General features: G+C 38.3%; 1 protein-coding gene across 3 annotated transcripts; it reads left to right on the top strand.

The window, feature by feature from the left end:
• The first annotated feature begins 1,164 nt into the window (after nucleotides 1-1,164).
• On the top strand, nucleotides 1,165-17,671 carry LOC148850473 (putative pumilio homolog 7, chloroplastic). 3 transcript variants are annotated; one of them, XM_088944853.1, is made up of 5 exons: nucleotides 1,165-3,502; nucleotides 3,604-3,766; nucleotides 6,359-6,522; nucleotides 16,882-17,140; nucleotides 17,263-17,671. In XM_088944853.1, the coding sequence occupies exons 1-5, from the start codon at nucleotides 1,827-1,829 to the stop codon at nucleotides 17,368-17,370; spliced, it is 2,370 nt and encodes a 789-aa protein (XP_088800979.1). In that variant the 5' UTR covers nucleotides 1,165-1,826; the 3' UTR covers nucleotides 17,371-17,671. The 3 variants fall into 3 exon arrangements, 2 of the variants coding, with proteins under 2 accessions (XP_088800979.1, XP_088800980.1); XR_016099280.1 differs by having other exon boundaries at nucleotides 1,369-3,502; nucleotides 16,908-17,140; XM_088944854.1 differs by lacking the exons at nucleotides 16,882-17,140; nucleotides 17,263-17,671 and adding an exon at nucleotides 16,349-16,448 and having other exon boundaries at nucleotides 1,369-3,502.
• The last annotated feature ends 1,783 nt before the right edge of the window (nucleotides 17,672-19,454 follow it).

Genomic DNA, 19,454 nt, shown 5'->3' on the forward strand with positions numbered 1-19,454 from the left:
ATGAAATCCAATCCAAAGCGGTCCATTTGACATCCTTAATTTATGATACTGTAGCAGTACTGAGAATCATGAATACGTTCCCATCAGTCAACGCACATCTTAAAAAGTTAAAAAGTGCTTTAAAAGTGGCTTTCGCGTTGGTCAGTGAGGTTAAAACTAAAAATGGTTAATAATCGCAGAGCTGTTAGTTTTTGCATCTTTAATTACTTTGCTTTCGGCTCGTACGTGGGAAGAATTTGGGGAGGGGTCCCCCAATTTGATAGGCTAACTATTCGGTCGATAGACCTTTTCGTTCCTTCTCTCTTGTCTGTAGTTTCTACTCTATTTTCTCACTTCTGTCCCTACTACCATCATAGTGTAGCATGGAACACTTGTCTCATGTCTCATCTACAGCTACTCTACCGTGCATTACTACTTATTAAGTCTTTAATTATTACCCCCCTCTATATATTTTACTATTCAAATTAATTATAAAATAAACAAACTATTAAGTTAATCAGTCCAGCTAATTCAGCCGTTATCAGAAGTGAGAAGTGAGAACTATTTTCGCCATTGGTGGGGTCCTGAAAGGTTGCTCCCTTTCCGATTAAGATATCTCTCAGGTTGGTACTCGGCACTCGGGGTGTTTAGCTTAACCTATCCCCCCTCCGCCCTTTTAAACATTTTTATATTACATTTTTATCAATCTTTTTCTTGGATAACAAGCAACAAACAGAGGGGCAAAACAAGTAGGAAGGCACAAAGGGAACCAAAAAGTGGAATTTGCAGGGTGCGTAAATTAGCACTCTACAGTATACAGTCCACTCAGGCATCCAGTTACTTACTTAACATGTTATCTCCTCAGAAACACGATAGTCAAAATCAAAATATGGTTGTGTTATGTGGAAGCGATTCCGTATCCCGGATTTGACTGATTTCGAACCGTCGATTGCATATACATCCATGATCCATCAGTACGTAGATCAAGTCGTGTGGTTACGATCCGATCATCGAAATCTCGTTAGGCGTTTAGGGAACAGTGACAATTCACATGATGGTAAAAATGCAAAAGGGTGAGTTGGTATTTTCCTATGACCCCATTTACGTAAATATCATTCGGATTTCTTTTAGTGATGTGGAGGATAAAGGTCCGTTAGATGTGGAGAAAATGAAGATATCTTCGCTGAGAAGTTTGTTGGGGAAGAAGACTGGGTGTGGGTGTGGCTGGTCCGTCTGTTGGAGATATTAATAACCGAAAATATCAAAGAATAATAATAAAATGCTTTTTTTTTTATATTTTAATTAAAAAATAATATAGAATTAGAATATTATAGGTGTGCTTTGAGTCAGTTTATAACTTTATATACTGAGTAACAGTAGTGTCTTTCTCTCCTTTCTTTCTCTCTGTGTTCTTTGCAAATGAGCGTCTCGATTCTCTGCTGTTGTTTTAATGGAGTTGGCGCGTATAATACATATAGTTAGAGTACAGTACCCGTATATATGAAAATCCATCATCCTTTCTTCTGCATCTTTGCATGCCTCACCAACTCCCTCGGAGCTTAAATCCAAATGCAAATAAAATGAAATGGAATGGGATTAAATTTCGAAGCACCATTTCAAGGATGGTCTCCGTCGGGAACACCCAGAAGAGCTGGTAATCTCTTTTGGGTATCTGGTTTTCAGTCTCTCTGAATCAAAACCGTTGTGAGTTTTGGGCTTTTGGGATTGATAATCTTCTTCTGCTTTTGTTCTTTTTTTTTTTTTCCCTCTGTCAATCTGTGTTTGTTTTTATTATCTGAAGATTGGAGAAATTGACATAAAAGATAGATAGATATTATTGAAAAGATATGAAGGACGAAGAAGAACTAGAAATGTTGTTGGATGAGATCCCTCATGCGACATCTCTCAATCTCCATCACCTCTTTCAGCAACAAAATCGTCACGTCGATGTTCATGGTGGCTATGGTCACGGCTCTACTTCTCCACTGACAATTAATGGCATGTATGAAGATGATCCGTCATATTATCATAAGTACATGTGTGTCTCTGCTATTAGTGGAGTCTCTCTGCAATCCCAAGGCTCTTCTTCGAGTTCCTTCTCTGGTGGCTTGTCCTCTCCCGACGACGGATCGCCCACTCCGCCTCCGTTGGAGGAGATTAAATCTCAGGTACCACCGAGAAATACCCGTTATCCAAATGGATTGTGGCTGGACTCAGAATTGTCGGATTCTCCTGTGGGGAAGAAAGCCCATGAGAACTTGATGGATGAACTGAGTTTGCCTGGGAGCTTTAGTAGAATGCATATTAGAGATGACCAAGAGGATTTATCGATGAACAGACCGTTCCAGTCATCGCCTCATATTGCGTTCTGGTTAAATGATCATCCATTAACAAGGCGAAACCATGGCAATGTGGAAAAGAATGGTTGCTTTGAAGATTGCAAAGAATTTGCTGATCACGGAGGCCCTCAATACTCTGGTCGTGTGGGCCAAGATAACTTAAATGAGGACATGAGGCCGGCATTGTGGAAATTGCAGAAGGAATCTCGTACGGGTAACTTACCAGGTTTGTGTTTCTCTCCTGCTCGATCTGATGTGCAATTTTCTCAGTCTAGTCGTTTCCCAGACCCAAACAATATTCCATGGCAACCAGCTACAGAGCATGCAAGCAATGAGACCTTGAGTAATTTGCAGCTCCGAGCAGATTCTATTTTTGTTAGAAACCCGTATTATAGGGGAGTTGAAATGTCGAATGTAATCCCATCATTCACTAAGCCTTCTGCTACTGATGCTTTCCTATTCTCACAAAGAAACGGTGTAGATTCTAGTAGAGCCAGGGGTGCATTGAACTTACTAAATTCTCATCACTCAAAGCTGCCTTTGGGTATGGAAAATCCACTAGGTTATGGCATTCCTGTTCTCAACAGTAGGTCAGGGAAACTCCTAAACAGTTGGGATGCTCAATCTGTACCATCAATGAGAAGTATGTGTGATCTCCAGGCTTTCAATTGTGAGGATAGCATTATCATACAGGGAAAGGGATTGAATTATGTGATTAATAAGGGATGTGATCGTTTAAGAGGACATAAAAAAGGATCTGGCAATGCAATTGGCCCAGCACACCTACAGGAGAATAGTTCTGAGATGGATGGTGGATTCCACCGTGGAGGAATTCCTACCACGAATTCTGAAAATGGTTGTAATTCTAGGACTTATTGTCCTTTGCTCCTACCACCAAAATATAATTCCTTGCTGGAAGTCCAGGGTTATATCTACTTCATGGCAAAGGATCAGCATGGTTGTCGATTTTTACAACGGATATTTGATGAAGGGACACCACAAGATGTGCAAACAATATTTAATGAAATTATTGATCATGTGGTTGAACTTATGATGAACCCATTCGGGAATTACCTCATGCAGAAATTGTTGGATGTATGCAGTGAAGAGCAGAAAATGCAGATTTTGCTCATGGTAACAGAAGAACCAGGCGAGCTTGTCAAAATCTCTTTAAATACACATGGGTAAGTTCTCCATATGTTGCTTGATCCTTTCCGTGTTCGTGTTCATTGTTGTTAGTTGCATTCCTTCTTAGCTGCTCTAATGAAATGTACTTTTGTACTAGAACCCGTGCGGTACAGAAATTGATTGAGACTCTCAAAACCAGAAAGGAGATTTCAATGGTTATCTCAGCCCTTGAACCAGGGTTCCTTCATCTCATTAAGGATCTCAATGGAAATCATGTGGTATCACGTTGCTTGCAATGCCTTAGCAATGAAGACAATAAGGTCTGGATTCTTCACCTTGATGCCTTAGTAATATGGCACTAACATCTTTAATTGATAATAATTTTTAGATGTCATTCATTTGCCTCTCTGATGTTAAGTTACTGGCAAGGGCTACAATAGTTCTATAGGCTTTTCAATGTAGGACCAACCACGGCTCCTTAGGAGCTACATTTATCTGGTTCTCTAGAGTCTTCTATATTGTTCCATTCGTGCTTCTAAATCAATTAATTTATGATCCTATCTTCATAGCTCGATATTCACCTATCAATATATTTATATATTACATGATATTCAACTCCTATCCTTCAAGTTCAATCTTGTATAGTGATATATTTATACCTTTAATGATTCTGGAATTGATTTTATATTTTCCTAGACTGTAATGGGAAGGATAGCCAAAGGATCCACATCTATATGGTTGATTTTTTTTTACTTTTGATACCATTGTTCTTTCCAATAGTTAAGCTTTAGGATTTAGGGAAGTATAAGCAGGAGTATCCATTGAGTTAATCTTAAGAGATTTATTGGAGTTGATTTCAAATTGTGCAGGTAAAGTTAGTTCATTTGATCTTTGTGGTTGGGATTTGGTTGGTTATGATGTAGAATTTTTCCCTTGTTTTGGAGGAATGTGGAGGTTTATTGTGTTTCCTCTGGTTTAAGTGCATTCTTGGGTTTCTTGTGGGCTTTTGTGTCGCTTCTGTTTTATTTTATTTTATTTTTTGTCTTTGGGAGTGTTTTTTTTTAACTGTTTGTAGCTTTTGGAGTAAGTGGTTTTATTTTGCACGGGTTTGTTTTTTGTTCTTGGAGACTGCATATGGACATATAAAGGTCTTGAAAGTGTTTTCTGTTTTCCATTTGGTTCTATACCACCTATTGAAAATTATTAAGAATGTATTGTTTTTTCCTCCAGAATTGGAGGTGTAATCAGAGATGAGGAAGGAAATATATGTGCTTTCTTCTCAGGTCCAATTGAGCAAGGTGATGTGGCATCTGCAGTATTCTTGGCTGCTAAGCTAAAGAATTGGGTATTGAAAGATTAATTATTGAAGGCGACTGACTCCAAAGCAGTAGTAATGGCCAAAGAAGGGAAAGAATGGCTAGGGACATGTTTATTCAGGTTAATTGGATTAGAAGATCTGGAATCACCTATTTTGGCACTTTCATCCGGAGACCGAGATCACAAAATGGACATGGTCTGGCAGGTGTATTAGCAAGACAATGTGTTAGCAGAGATCATTTGTATTGGGGGGACTACTAGTAGGTAACCAGAGTGACATATGCGATCAAATAAAATGGACTCCAATGGGCTAGGCAGCTGGGATTTCCCAGACTGAATGTGGGGTGCTTGGCACAACTTGCCTTGTATATATCACATATTTTTTTCTTATAAATTAATTAAAAAACATGGGCTTATCTTCTCACTTGATCCCATTAGCCAAGGGGATTTGTTATGGGCTGAACTTTTGGCGTTATACCAAGGTTTTTACCTGGCAGAGTCCTTTAAACTTTAGTAACTTGGTGGAAGGTGACTCTAAAATTGTTGTAAGCTTCCAGTTAAACAAAAAAAAAAAGGACCTTGGCAACATTGCCGTGTGTTGGGAGAAATAAAGAAGTTGTCACAAGATCTAAGAGTGCAGTTTCATGGACAAAGATGAGGTTAAAATTAAACTTAATGGGTGGTGTTCTTTGGAAACCTACGTTCATCAGTAGTGAGGTCTGTGTTGTTAGACCATTGGGGAATATTATTCCCAAGGGTGGAACTTCAAGCACTTGCATAATCTAAAATGGGCCTTCTCTTCAGGTTAGAATGGACTGATTGTTGAAGGAGATTGTCAAGCGGTTATTGTCTTTCTGGTTGTCAACAAGAATGGAGGGCCCGTGATTGCTTAAATATCTTAAATCATAGAAGCAAATGCTCTGTCAGATAGTCTAGTGGGTGCTTTGGCTAGGGAAGGAATATCAAGGATTTATCTGGTTTTGAGGCACCAGACCCAGGGTTTACTTACTCAGTCTCTACAATTAAAAAAAAGATACAACTAGAAAAAGGTATTTTCAATCTAATTTAAACATATTGTAAAAAAGGACTAATGTTTCATTGGTGTTGGTGAGCTAAATGTTTTTTTTTTTTTTTTTGTTAAGTTAGTGATGAACTAAATGTTTTCAATAATCAAGTTTTGTTTTTGTTTATTTTTGTCGGATACTAGTGTTACTTGGTTCTCTCCATTACCCCCTTTATTTTCACAAAAAAAGGTTCATGTTTATGTTTTGTTCTCTTGTGATTTGACATCTCCATGATGGACAAGGCCCCTGATGCAGTTGATGTAGCATTGCTCTGTTCTTTTTTTTTTCCTTCATTTTTTTGTGGGGCATATGGATGTTCAATCAGACCCATTGGAAAAAGTCAAAATATCTATGAAATCGTCCTATATGGATGCTTCTACCTATGTCCTAAAGTATTTCATTTTGGATAGAAGACATTGTGCATCCAGTTTCTGGTCAATGTTTATGTGCTGTGGACTGTTTTCTATCATGTGGTTCAGGATAGCACAAATACCTAACATTTTGCTTTTCTTTTTATTAATTTGATGGCAGTTTATTTTTGATGCTGCTGCAAAATTTTGTGTGGATATAGCAACTCACCGGCATGGGTGTTGTGTTTTGCAACGATGTATTGCTCATTCAACTGGAGAACACCAAGCGAAGTTGGTTGAAGAAATTTCCACCAATGGTCTCCTTCTGGCACAAGATGCTTTTGGGTAATTATTTGAAGGAATTTTATTCCATTTGCATTTTGTTCTATTACATCTCCTTTTTTTATAGAAATATAGTTTGTTTAAATATATCAATGAGCTAATATTCCAGAATGTTAACCTTCTTTCCTATGACATGCTTCAAAATTGAATATATACATCTCTGATATGAAAGCTAAACAATCTCTGATTTGAAAGCTTAAAATTAGATTCACACAACACAGAGGTTTTCTAACACACATTATTTACTATATAAAGTTGATACTTGCCTTGGCATCACATCGAAATGACCATTGCAAAGTTTTATTCCATTTATTTTCTTCTATTCATTTCTCTTTCCTATTGCACGTGAAATTTGCATACACCACTCAACTAGTACTACAAAATCGACACATACAGTTGAAGAACATAATGTTAGTAAGAATTTTCTTTACTTAATATCCTATTAGTCCAATTTTAGTTCTTAAGGTTTTGAGTTATCGTTTAACATTCTCATGTTGTATTCCATGAATTAGTAGCTTTCCTATGAAGTCCTTATAATTGATTTATGTTTGTGAGAGATCATTTATGATTTTCTCTTTGGCAAGGAAAAAAGTATTTAAAAGAAGGTGTAACAGTTCTCCATGTATAAAGAAAAACTTTTGTAGTTGTTCCACAAACAACAAAGTTTATGGCTTGGTCAATCAGTATTTTTCTTGAAGCACATAATTGAAGTATTAAACACTACGAGCTGCCTAGAAGGAAACAAAAAAAGAATGGCAACTTTAGCTAAACTCTGTCTTAAAATTCCTTTACACACTAGAACAATATCTCCACGTGCAGTCTACTTGTGATGCTCTCTTTGGAAATACGGAGTCTTGAATAACATTGTTTCATTCAATGTTTTAAAACGCGGAGGCGTGACGCGAGGCATTCCACTACCTAGAGGCGTGAGGCGTAATTCAGAATGCAAGAGGCGTAAGCCTCCCGAACACAAGGAGGCATAAGCCTCCTTAAGAGGAGGGGGATTAGGAGGAGGAAGGGGAGGAGGATGAAGAGGAAGGGGGGGATCTCATTTTTTCTTTATTTTTAATAAAAATCTTTTATATTAAGAAGAATAAGGATGCATAAGATTAGTTAAAAGGGGGGGCAGGGGGCAAACCACTTTCTTTCCCCTTATCTTTTCTTCCCTTCCCTTCCCTTTCCTTTTCTTTTATTTTATTTCCTTCTCTTTTTTTCTTCTCTTTCTTTTTCTTTCCCTTTCCTTTCCTTTCCTTTCTTTTTTTTCTTTTTTCTTTTTTTTTTCTTTTTTATATCAGATGTGCATGAGGCGCATGAGGCATACGCCTCTATCATGCCTCATGAAAAAAGCACACCTGAGGTGTACGCTTCAGAGGTGTCAACGCCTCTGGCATATGCCCCGGGGCGTTTTGGGAGCGCCTAGCCTGGAGGCGCATGCCTCCCACGCCTTCTAAAACACTGGTTTCCTTAGCTTTATTGGCTTAAATAACTGTTACAGATAATTGATTGATTTGAACACCTTGTCATTATTAAATATTATTTTCTATAGTCTATACTCAATTTACCAATACAATCAGTTCCCATTAAAGTCAGGTTCTAATCATCAATTATCCAATCTTTTTCTGAAGATACTGGAACTTTATTTAATTACCCCCTTGAGCCGACCCAACATAGTTGGGACATGGCTTAGATGATGATAATGATGATTTGATTACCCCTTTTACAGAACATAGATCCAGCCTTTTCTCTTGATGTCTGGTCATTAAAACCATCTGGGTTATAGACCTAACATCCATTTTCCTTATACTCAAGATGTTAATTCTCATATTGCATTCTAATTTAATTTTTAATTTGTTAATCTATTTCCCTATTCTCAAAAACACAACATGAAAGATTTCTGTAGGTTTGCTCTCTCCTAATGTACACCTTGTGAAAGATATTCTTATCAAAACATTGTCCTGCCAACTGAAACACTGTTGAAAAACTTATCCTTAGACACTCAATAGCAACTTTATGGAGGTCAATTCCATAATAATCTTCTCCAAGGATGTTTTTTCCATGTTTCCAAGTGGTGCAAGATACCATTTCCACATGAATTGCTACATTTCATGAAGGAACATCAAAAGCTTACTCAAAGCATTTAAGTAACACCACTAAGGGGCCTTTTGATAATTGTTAAAGTGGATGAAATGAATGACTTTTTTTTGTCTATTAGCGGACAAAATAATTAAATAATAAAATATTTGAGGGTATAACAATCAACCCAACTTTGGGTTCGGCCATTAAGCTCACAACATCCTTGGTAACTTATTGACCAAAATTAAAGCAATAAATCATTCAATTCAGACGTTGCAGCTCTTATAAAATGGCATGCAAGTTTCAGATGAAAAGGACTAGTCAATAAACAATGATTTTGCCAATTCCCATTAGCCAAATGCAGAAGTACACAAGCAAGTACAATGCTTCCAACCCTTGCAATTCCTTTGATCTTTGAAGCATGCCTCAAAGAGTTCCTTTTCTATGAGTAACACCTCAACTAGAAGTCTTAATCTTGGAAAAGGTTGAAAATTTCCTCATAACCTTGGTAGATCAAGACCCATTCTTTTGGTGTTAAAATTGCACCTGACCATATAGAGCAACCTAGAGGAGAAAACACCTGATGAACTGTTATATAATGCAAGTTCTAGTGGGAGATGATTGGTAATAAGATCTTTGATTTGGTGTGATTTCCCTTATTGATTATTATGATGCATTGTAATCCTCTTGTAAGGCTATGGTCCCCCTTCTGCTGGGACTCGCGCCTGTTGGGATTTCTTTTCCTTTTGTTTTTGATCAAATAATGGAAAGACATATACATTGCATGTTTAGCAAAAGATTTTTTTTTTTGGATATATTCATGTGTAGCAAAAACTTGACTAAATTTTTATAACTTGAAAGACAGGAGCTTGAAGGACTCATTTTAGAAACTGTATAATAGACAGAGAAAATGAGAACCCACAGTCTACAATTAAGGAGAAGATAAGATAGGAGGAAATAGGGAAAAAATCAATAATAAGAACAATAGATCCATATTTTCAATACCTAGGAAGTTAGAGGGAGAGAGGGGGTCGACTAATATTAAGTAGCTAAAGAGAATTGGTAAAAAAATGATTTGAAGGTAGATGTACCTGAGATCATCTGCCCAATACAAAAATAACAACACACTCCATGCTTGATTAAGGTACTATATGCTTAGTTACAAGTGCATCTCCCAAGTCAGATGCTATCAATTTATCAAAAGCATCAATAACATAACATATTGAAGGTTTCTCTTAGGAATGGTTTGTGAACAGGTCGGAGCAGCTTTAAGACACCGACCATCTGATCTTACTTATTTGACTCTTGGTCTACTACATCTGAGAGTGGCTTCTTTTATTCAATACAGAACCGTATCCTTCTAAACAGATCTATTTGTAGGATGGTTTGGCAGTTTTTGGGTTTTCAGATTCTTGATAATATGATGTGGATTGTGGAGCTCATTTGTTTGACTAACTGAAGCAACTTCAGATGGTATACTTTGTTGCTTCTTTGGTGTTTTTGGAGTTGATTTGGTAGACAAGGCAAAATATTTAAGTGGAACCAATTTGTGGGGACAAGAGATGGAAATAAAATAAGGCAAAAATAGGAGCATATCTGGAGCCAAGGAAAGATAAGGATAGGTTAGGAAATTGCAAAAATAGAAGGGGTATTCTGGACATTTAAAAGTTTGAACATCAACTAAAGTTGGGGCATGGAACTCTTTCTTCTATGTAGGTTTGTGGATGATGTGGAGTTCATGGTTTGACTAACTGAAGTGACTTCAAATGGTATATTTTGTTTATGCTTTGGTGTTTTTGGAGTTCATTTGTTCAAAAAGGCCAAGTCGAGCCAATTTAAGGAGAGAATAGATGGAAATAAAATATGACTGTTAGGTTCCAGTGGGTTAGCAGATCAGCAAATGTAATGGCTGATTCTCTGGCCAAGCAAGGGGGGTCAAGGGGTGATCTGTTTTGGGCTAATTTGTAATTTGTTTCTCAGGTTTGGGCATGTTTTAGTGCTTATGATTCAGTCCTTGGGGGAGGTAACATCTCGTGCCTCTTCCTAGGCTGCATGTATTTCTGATACTCTTTCAATAAAATTACTCTCATTTATGAAAAAATAGATGGAAATAAAATATGGGGAAAATATATAACCAATTAGTGGCAGCATGCGTGGTTTTGTAAACCCAGGAAGGAACATGCACGTGGTGCTTCTTGAATTGTGTACAAGGAAGTAGAAATGAAAGAGAGAAGTGGAAAATAGGGGCATATCTGGAACTAAGGAGAGATTAGGATAGAAAAGGAAATTGCAAAAGAGCAGGGGTATTCTGGCTATTTAAAGTTTGCACATCAACTAAAGTATGGGTGTGAAACTCTCTTTTATATAGGTTAATGGATAACATGGTCATTATAAAAAAAAAAAATAGAATTATTGGTAGTACCTTGTTCAGGACTTGCCATCTGACATTTTTTAGGTGAAAAAAACTGGTTTTTATTTCTGTTGTACAACATCTTGTGTACATTTGAAGTTTCTGTTTAATATAATCAGTCACTTTCTCTCTCTCAAAAAAAAAAAAAACTACGTAATTTTTACTGTTAGAGTTAGCCGAATAAGAGTAGATTAGTCATCTCACCTTGGTTAAGTTATGAGCTTATGTGACAGTCTTATTAGAGGTTCTCTGTCCCATACTTAAGTAGGGGCAGTTTAGTCCTTGTACATTTAATTAGAAGCCTAATCGCTATTAAGAGGTCGACTGATAGGGTTTAGCTATCAAGTTCGACAGTTCTTTCATCTTCTTCTTCTTCTCTTCTCTTTCTTCTTCTCCTTACTGGTTGGAATACTGTAGCTACAGTAGCTACAGTAGCTGCAGTAAAAACATGGTATCAGAGCGTGACAAATTCAGTTCGTGACCTGTTTCAGTTCGTGACAACTTCAGTTCGTGCTTCAGTTCTCTCCTTTTCTTCTCTGGGCTGTCAATGGAGAAAAGTGGTTCGTCCCAGGCCTGAAACATCACAACTCTTTTTTTTTTTTCTGGTGCACAGAACCTTCTTTCCTAAGAAAACAACTTCAGCAGTGAATGGTTGGCTGAAGCTCTCAAACAAAGGTTGGTTATCTCTCCGCTATGTGCTGTTGGTATTTCTGGGTTGAAAATCTTCAAGAACTTGAGAGGACTGATTAGAACCTAGAGAACTAAGTTGGTTGTTGCCCTGGTTCTTGGAAAAATTCCAAGAACAGGCTGTGTTTACAGTGACCAAATGGTGTAAGGGCTGCTACTGTAGGTGGCCGAATGGTGCAAGGTGTAATGCAATGGTACTAGTTGAGTTTTTGTTGGTCTTGTGGTGCCCTCTTAAAAACGTTGAAGCAGGTCTGTATTGTGTGTGACAGCTATGGCTGTGTGGTGGTGCTTGTAATGCACAAACTCTTGACAGCAGTAGTGGTGTGACAGCTAGTTGAGTTTTTGTTGAGTAGTTGTAAGAGAGCTTGCATGTGGTTGGTAAGTGCTGAATTAATGTCGGTGTAGTCTGTGCTTTTTTTTGTGAAATCGGTAGTGGTGTGGATAAGAACAAAGACGTGTGTATCTATCATTGTGTTTAGGACTGCTGTAGTTCTGGAACATCAAACACTTGACAGCAGCACTTAGTTGGTGATTGGGAATTCAGATTAGAGGCAGCACTGAAAGAGTATCATGGCAGCAATGGGAGATGGCTGTAGTGATCAGAAACCTAGTGTGGTGGTTTCCTCTGACTATCTAGGCGTACAGATGATCTCAATTAAACTGAATGGTGAGAACTATGTTCCATGGGCCAAGTCAGTGGAAGTTTTTCTCAAGGCAAAGAGAAAAGTGAAGCATGTGAAAGAAGATAAACCACTGGCTGACTCTCCAGGGTTTGATGATTGGGAACAGGAGGATGCTCAAATCATGACATGGCTATGGAACAGTATGGAACCCAAAATAAGTGCCAACTTCATGTTCTTAGATACAGCTAAGGACATATGGGAACATGCCAAGAAGCTGTATTCTGGGCAAGATAATACTACAAGGGTATATCAGCTCTATCAGGAGTACTTTGGTCTGCAACAAGGAAATAAAACCCTAGAAGAGTACTATGCCAGTATGAAGAACCTTAAAAATGAACTCAATGTCTATCATCCTCTCACTCCAGATGTTAAGGTTCAGCAACAATAGAGGGAACAACTAGATGTCACAAAGTTCTTAGTGGGGTTGAAATCAGAGTATGAACCAGTTAGAGCCCAAATATTGGGGGGCATGAAGCTGGTGGATTGTATTACCTTGACGGTGGTGGATCGTCAGTTGCACTTCAGACTTCACTCACTCCTCTACAGTGGCATTGTCGACTGGGACATCCTTCTCTCAAGGCACTCAAGATACTGGTTCCGTCTTTGAGTCATTTGTCAGTGTTACAGTGTGAGTCGTGTCAGTTTGGGAAACATCGTCGTGTTTCCTTCAATCCTAGAGTTGAAAGTCGTATGTTGAGTCCTTTTGCTTTGGTTCATTCAGATGTTTGGGGCTCGATCAAAATAGAGTCTTATAATGGTTACAAGTATTTTGTCACTTTTATTGATGATTGTTCAAGAATGACATGGATTTATTTAATGAAAGAAATGAGTGAATTATTTTCCATTTTTCAAAAATTCCATGCTGAAATACGTACACAATTTGGTGTTCCAATCAAAGTTCTTCGTTCAGATAATGGTCGTGAATATTTTATAACTTCTTTTCAACAGTATTTAGAACAGCATGACATCATTCATCAAACTTCTTGTGCATCCACTCCTCAACAAAATGGGGTGGCTGAACGGAAGAACCGTCATCTCCTTAAAACAGCTCGGTCTATTCTTCATCATATGAGTGTTCCTAAACGGTTTTGGAGTGATGCTGTACTTACTGCGTGTTTCCTCATTAATCGGATGCCCTCCTTTATTCTTCATGGTCGGTCTCCCTTCTCTATCTTGTTTCCCACGTTGTCTCCCTTTCCATTAACACCTCGTATCTTTGGCTGTGTGTGCTTTGTTCACAATCTGAGTCCTGGAATAGACAAGTTGGATGCACGCTCCATTAAGTGTGTCTTTCTTGGCTACTTTCGGACTCAAAAAGGGTACAAGTGTTACAATCCCATTACTCGAAAGTGCTATGTCTGTCCTGATGTCACCTTTTTTGAGTCTGTTCCCTTCTTCTCAAGAACCGAAGCATCTTCGTCTCCACCTTTACTTCCTCTTCCTCTTCCGGTCAGTGATCCCGTTCCGGGTGTTCCTGTTGGAGTTGACTCGTCATCTCATCCAGTGCAGATCCCTACTGAACGACCACCAATTCGGCAAGTGTATACACGTCGAACGACACCGGCCCCTCCTCCAGCTTCTACTTTGTCCGCGGATCCTGTCGTTGCTTCTGTTGTTGAACCTTCAGGACTTGACCTACCCATTGCCTTACGGAAATGTAAACGTAGTTCTACTCTCCATCCCATTTCCAATTTTGTTTCAGTATCTCACCTTTCCGCCTCACATCGCCAGTTTGTTTCACTATTGTCATCTATTTCCATACCTAGCAATGTTCAAGAAGCTCTTAGTTCACTTGGTTGGAGGCAGGCAATGGAGGAGGAAGTCTCTGCTCTTCAGCATACTCACACGTGGGAGCTCACTACTCACACGTGGGTTGTAAATGGGTGTATACTGTTAAATACTTGCCATATGGTAGTGTGGAGCGTTTGAAAGCCAGACTAGTTGCTAAAGGGTATTCACAGTTGTATGGAGTGGACTATATGGAGACCTTCTCTCCAGTGGCTAAGATTAGCTTTGTCCGTGTGTTAATTTCCCTGGCAGTTATGTATGATTGGCCCTTATTTCAACTTGACATAAAAAATGCCTTCCTTCATGGTGACCTTATAGAGGAAGTATATATGGAGCAACCACCTGGGTTTGTTGCTCAGGGGGAGGCTGGTAAGGTGCGCAGACTGAAAAATGCAATTTATGGGTTGAAACAATCGCCTCGTGCTTGGTTCGGGAAATTTAGTGAAGTGGTGAAGAATTTTGGAATGAAACAATGCCAGGTTGATCGCTCAGTGTTCAGCTATGACTTAGAAGTTGGAAAGATTTTATTAGTGGTCTATGTGGATGATATTGTCATAACTGGCAGTGACAAATTGGGGATCGACAAACTCAAGGTCTTTCTGCAAAATCATTTTCAAACAAAAGACTTTGGGACATTGAAGTATTTCTTGGGTATAGAAGTTGCTAGATCAAGACAAGGTGTAAACCTGTGCCAAAGAAAATATGTTCTTGATCTATTGGACGAAACATGACTGTTAGGTGCAAAACCGGTTGAGACTCCTATGGAACCAAATGTTAAGTTGAGCGGTGATACAGGGGAAATATTTGATGATCCTGGAAGGTATAGACGACTAGTGGGGAAGCTGAACTATTTGACTATCACGAGACCAGACATCTCCTTTGCAGTCAGTGTGGTGAGCCAATTTATGCAGAACCCTTGTATATCTCACTGGGATGCAGTTCTTAGAATTGTAAGATATTTGAAGGGAGCTCCAGGCCGTGGGCTATTGTATAAACCAGGAGGAAAACTTGAAGTAGTTGGGTACATGGATGCAGATTGGGCGGGCTTTGTGTCTGATAGAACATCTACTACAGGTTACTGCACAGTTCTTTCAGGAAATCTTGTGACGTGGAAGAGTAAAAAACAGACGGTTGTGGCTAGAAGCAGTGCTGAAGCCGAGTACAGAGCCATGGCACACACTACATGTGAATTAGTGTGGTTGAGGAATCTCCTACAAGAAATCGGGTTCCACGTGGATAAACCTATGAAGTTGTACTGTGACAATCAAGCTGCGCTCCATATCTCATCCAACCCTGTTTTTCATGAGAGAACAAAGCACATAGAGATTGATTGCCACTTTGTGAGGGAGAATGTTCTTACTGGAGAGATAAGCACAGAACATGTAAGCTCAGGTGATCAGTGGGCAGATTTGTTTACAAAATCCTTAAGCTCAGGGAGAGTGAACTATATATGTAACAAGCTGGGGTTATATGATATATGTTCTCCAACTTGAGGGGGAGTGTTAGAGTTAGCCGAATAAGGGTAGATTAGTCATCTCACCTTGGTTAAGTTATGAGCTTATGTGGCAGTCTTATTAGAGGTTCTCTGTCCCATACTTAAGTAGGGGCAGTTTAGTCCTTGTACATTTAATTAGAAGCCTAATCGCTATTAAGAGGTCGACTGATAGGGTTTAGCTATCAAGTTCGACAGTTCTTTCATCTTCTTCTTCTTCTCTTCTCTTTCTTCTTCTCCTTACTGGTTGGAATACTGTAGCTACAGTAGCTACAGTAGCTGCAGTAAAAACATTTACCTTGATTTTGCTTGATTGAAACCTAAAGTTTGCAAACATTGTAATGAACTTTGCCCAAGTGAATCACCAGCGCGGCTCAGTTGGTACTTTAACTGGTTTCTCCCAGCATAGATGCGGATTCGAGTCCCACTACCATTGACATTGAAGGAGAGCTATGTGTGATGTTGTGCTATTCCCAAAAATGACAAAAAAAAAATTGATGAAGGCCCCTATGGGGGACCCAGGCATGTCACCAACTAAGTTCATGGTTGTGCTATTATGACTTTTGAGAAGCTAGCTGTGGTCTTGTAGTAACTAAATATGAGTGTTTTTCTTCATGATGACATGTGATCCTTTAAGATATGTTTATTAAGGACTTTTTATATGATGGAAGGCTGCATTTTCCCTCTATTTTGTAGATAAGAGGGGTAGGGTGAAGGAATCATGTCAAGGATGTTTCTTTGTCTGCCATGTATAAAGAATTCCACCATCTTCCCAGCCACCCCTTTGCTTGTGTTTGGGTATTCATACTCACATGTCAGTGACATGCCAATGCCTCTATTCGAGCAGCCCATGTATTATCATATATAACTTGTGAATGGCTATTCTCAATTCTCTACATGGCTATTTGTCTGTGTGTGACACATCATTTAAGGTTCTTCTAATTCTACTGGTTAAGCTCTTTATGAATAATCCTGTCCAAATGTTTTACTTGGTCTTATCTACACTCCTTTTTAGAAGTTTGGCTTATTGATGTAGAATTATGTTGCACACTACACAAATTTGCAGTACTTTTAAATTGTAGGCTGACATCACTCACTTCTCAAAGTTAATGGTAGATTCACCTACATTTCTTTGAGTGGTAATAAAACTTAGCAATCCTTTAAATTTATTTCACCCATGTGGAAGCGGTTCCATGTTACTTATCAAATTTAAATTGCTTATGTTTTAGAAATTATGTTGTTCAATATATCTTAGAGCTGAAGATACCATCTGCCACTGCCAACTTGAGTTGTCAGTTTGAAGGGAATTATGTTCACCTTTCTACACAAAAGTTTAGCAGTAATGTGGTAGAAAAATGTCTCAAGGTATTTGGTGAGGAGAACCGGTCACGCATCATTCATGAATTGCTCTCATCACCTCAATTCGAACACTTGCTACAACACCCATTTGCAAACTATGTCATTCAGTCTGCTCTAGGAGTTACCAAGGTTTGACTATGAACCTGGGTTTGATTTACTTACATATTTATGTAGTCATTGGCATTTGGAGTGAGATGAATATTTTTGAAATTTCTTTACCCTTTTTCTCTAATTCTTCTTTGTAAAACCAGGGTCCTCTCCATGCTTCCTTGGTTGATGCAATTCGGCCCCATGCTTCCATCTTACGCACCAACCCATATTGCAAGAGGATCTTCTCACGAGCCCTTTTGAAGAAGTGATGTACATTTTTGTGGTGGTACGCAGTGATGTTGTTGTTCTCCATTATTACCAGCATAACTTTGTTATACTACAATTTGCTATCTATGGCTACCAGATTTAGAATTCCCAACTGCAAAGAGTCTTGTGCTGATAACCTGAACATGATTGGGATGATTCAAGTTGCATAGGCATGACTGCCATGTTTTTGTAGAGTGTAAAAAGAAATAAGCAATTTTGCTTTTAGTTGCTTAATTTTGGATACACGGATGTATCATTCTGTTGTCCTAGTTATCACGATTCTGAATTGCCATCTTTCAAAAATGCAGTGGCCACTACATGAGGCTGTACGGTGTGGACAGTTTTTTTGTTTTAGCTTACCAAATGCAGGGGTATAGATTTATTGATATTCTTGATTTGCTCCATTCATTATCTAGTTTGAATGTATGGCCGCTCGTTAGAACATAGAAGCATGAAGAAATGACCCTTACCACCCAAGGTTCAAGTATTGATACTTACAATACGCAATTTTTATGTATCATGCAATTCAAAGGGACGACACACATAGATATGAATTATTTTAGGCTTCAAGTTTTGAATCAGACCATCTCTGGGAAGGGTATTTTTCTTTAAATATGGCCATTTATTTTAAGTCACTGTTTTTAGCTATCTATTACCTTGAAAACTTGTACATATCGACTGATAGGTTTCAAAGTTTTGAATCTTGCTTCTGACAAATCCATTCAGCATAAGTGAGCGTTCTAGTTCTTTCATCTAGACCATTCAGCCAGTAGTCTTCTTGACAGAAAAAGCTGCCAACTTTGTTCTAATATTTGTCATTCATTCTACTGTTAAAAATTACAATGATAGTAGGCTAGTGTTTATGGGCACCTTTGGGAGTTTGGGTTCCCTACTTTACTCTCTTCTCTACTAATTCCATCTGTTCCTTATCATGTGACAAGAGTTCTAACTGGTGTACTCCATTACTCTCTTTTTTTTGAATATCTATTTTTAAGGCATACATCCTTTCTAAAAATAAGAACAATATCTATTTTATTCCTGCACGTCTTCTTCCCTTTTCTCTCTTATTTACCTGTTTGTTGAAATGTTAAACCCCTCTCAATTTTCTTCTCTTTACACAACGGAGAATCATTTCGGGAATTGCCGGCTTTGCTAGAGAAACAAAACAGTGAAGTGCACCCTGCAACCCAAGCACAATGAGGCCATGTTTGATTGCAAATTAGCATTGAGCGTTGAGATCCATGGCGGTTCACCAAGAATAACAAACATCTCAAGATTAAAAATAAATAAATAAATAATGTAGTCTGTACGGGTAACATCTTCTGACTTCTTGGGTTTGAATTTGATGATCATTTAGCCTTTAGGCTCTGTTCATTTCCCACTGACCAATTTACCGCATTCTTTTTGCATTAATTATTGGGTTCCATGGTAGAGTGAGCCTCATTTATCTGGCTAAAATTTATCTATCTCCCAAGTGGGTAAATTGTTTTTTCCACCAAGGGAAAAAAATTATAAAACATAATGGGACAAATTTATCCATTTTGATATTAGCTTTTTATGGACAAAAAGATAATTATATTACTTAATTAAGAAATAAAAAAACATGAATAAACGAATTTACCCAGATAGCGAGGTAAATAACAAAATTGTAACCAAACAAGGCCTAAGAACAAAGTGCCAACTGGTGGAATATTTTCGGAATGAGTACTTGACTTCAGTCATCATTATTTTAGTTTTTAAGTTTTGATAGAGAGAGTATATCGTGTAGAGGATGGTTAGGCCTTGTCACATGATAAGAGATAGCTGGAATTGGTTTATCGGGTTTAGTAGAGAAGATAAATAGATAACGGAGAATGGTCGATAGGAAATCCAGGCTAATTTATACCTTGTGGATTTTAGAATCCTAGCCTCAGGGAACTATTCATTCTAGAGGATCCACATAATTCTGGTTTCAGTCCCATATTTTCGACTTTCTAAATAAAGATGGCAATCTGACCCGCCGTGGTCGAGACGGCTTTTTTGACTGTTAATCAGATTCAGGGCTGGTTTTGGGTTTTGGCCCCAAACCCACCTCAATAGATAATAC

Source organism: Nelumbo lutea, chromosome 5 (assembly GCF_056320005.1).
Source record: "Nelumbo lutea isolate HS-2025 chromosome 5, American lotus-T2T, whole genome shotgun sequence".
Classification (NCBI taxonomy): domain Eukaryota; kingdom Viridiplantae; phylum Streptophyta; class Magnoliopsida; order Proteales; family Nelumbonaceae; genus Nelumbo; species Nelumbo lutea.

What these genes read in the sequence shown, in the direction of transcription:
- LOC148850473 (XM_088944853.1), top strand. Translation starts at nt 1,827, where the DNA reads ATGAAGGACGAAGAAGAACTAGAAATGTTGTTGGATGAGATCCCTCAT. An exon ending in TTAGCAATGAAGACAATAAG is followed by an intron (nt 3,767 to 6,358) that starts GTCTGGATTCTT and finishes ATTTGATGGCAG; the next exon opens with TTTATTTTTGATGCTGCTGC. An exon ending in CTGGCACAAGATGCTTTTGG is followed by an intron (nt 6,523 to 16,881) that starts GTAATTATTTGA and finishes CTTATGTTTTAG; the next exon opens with AAATTATGTTGTTCAATATA.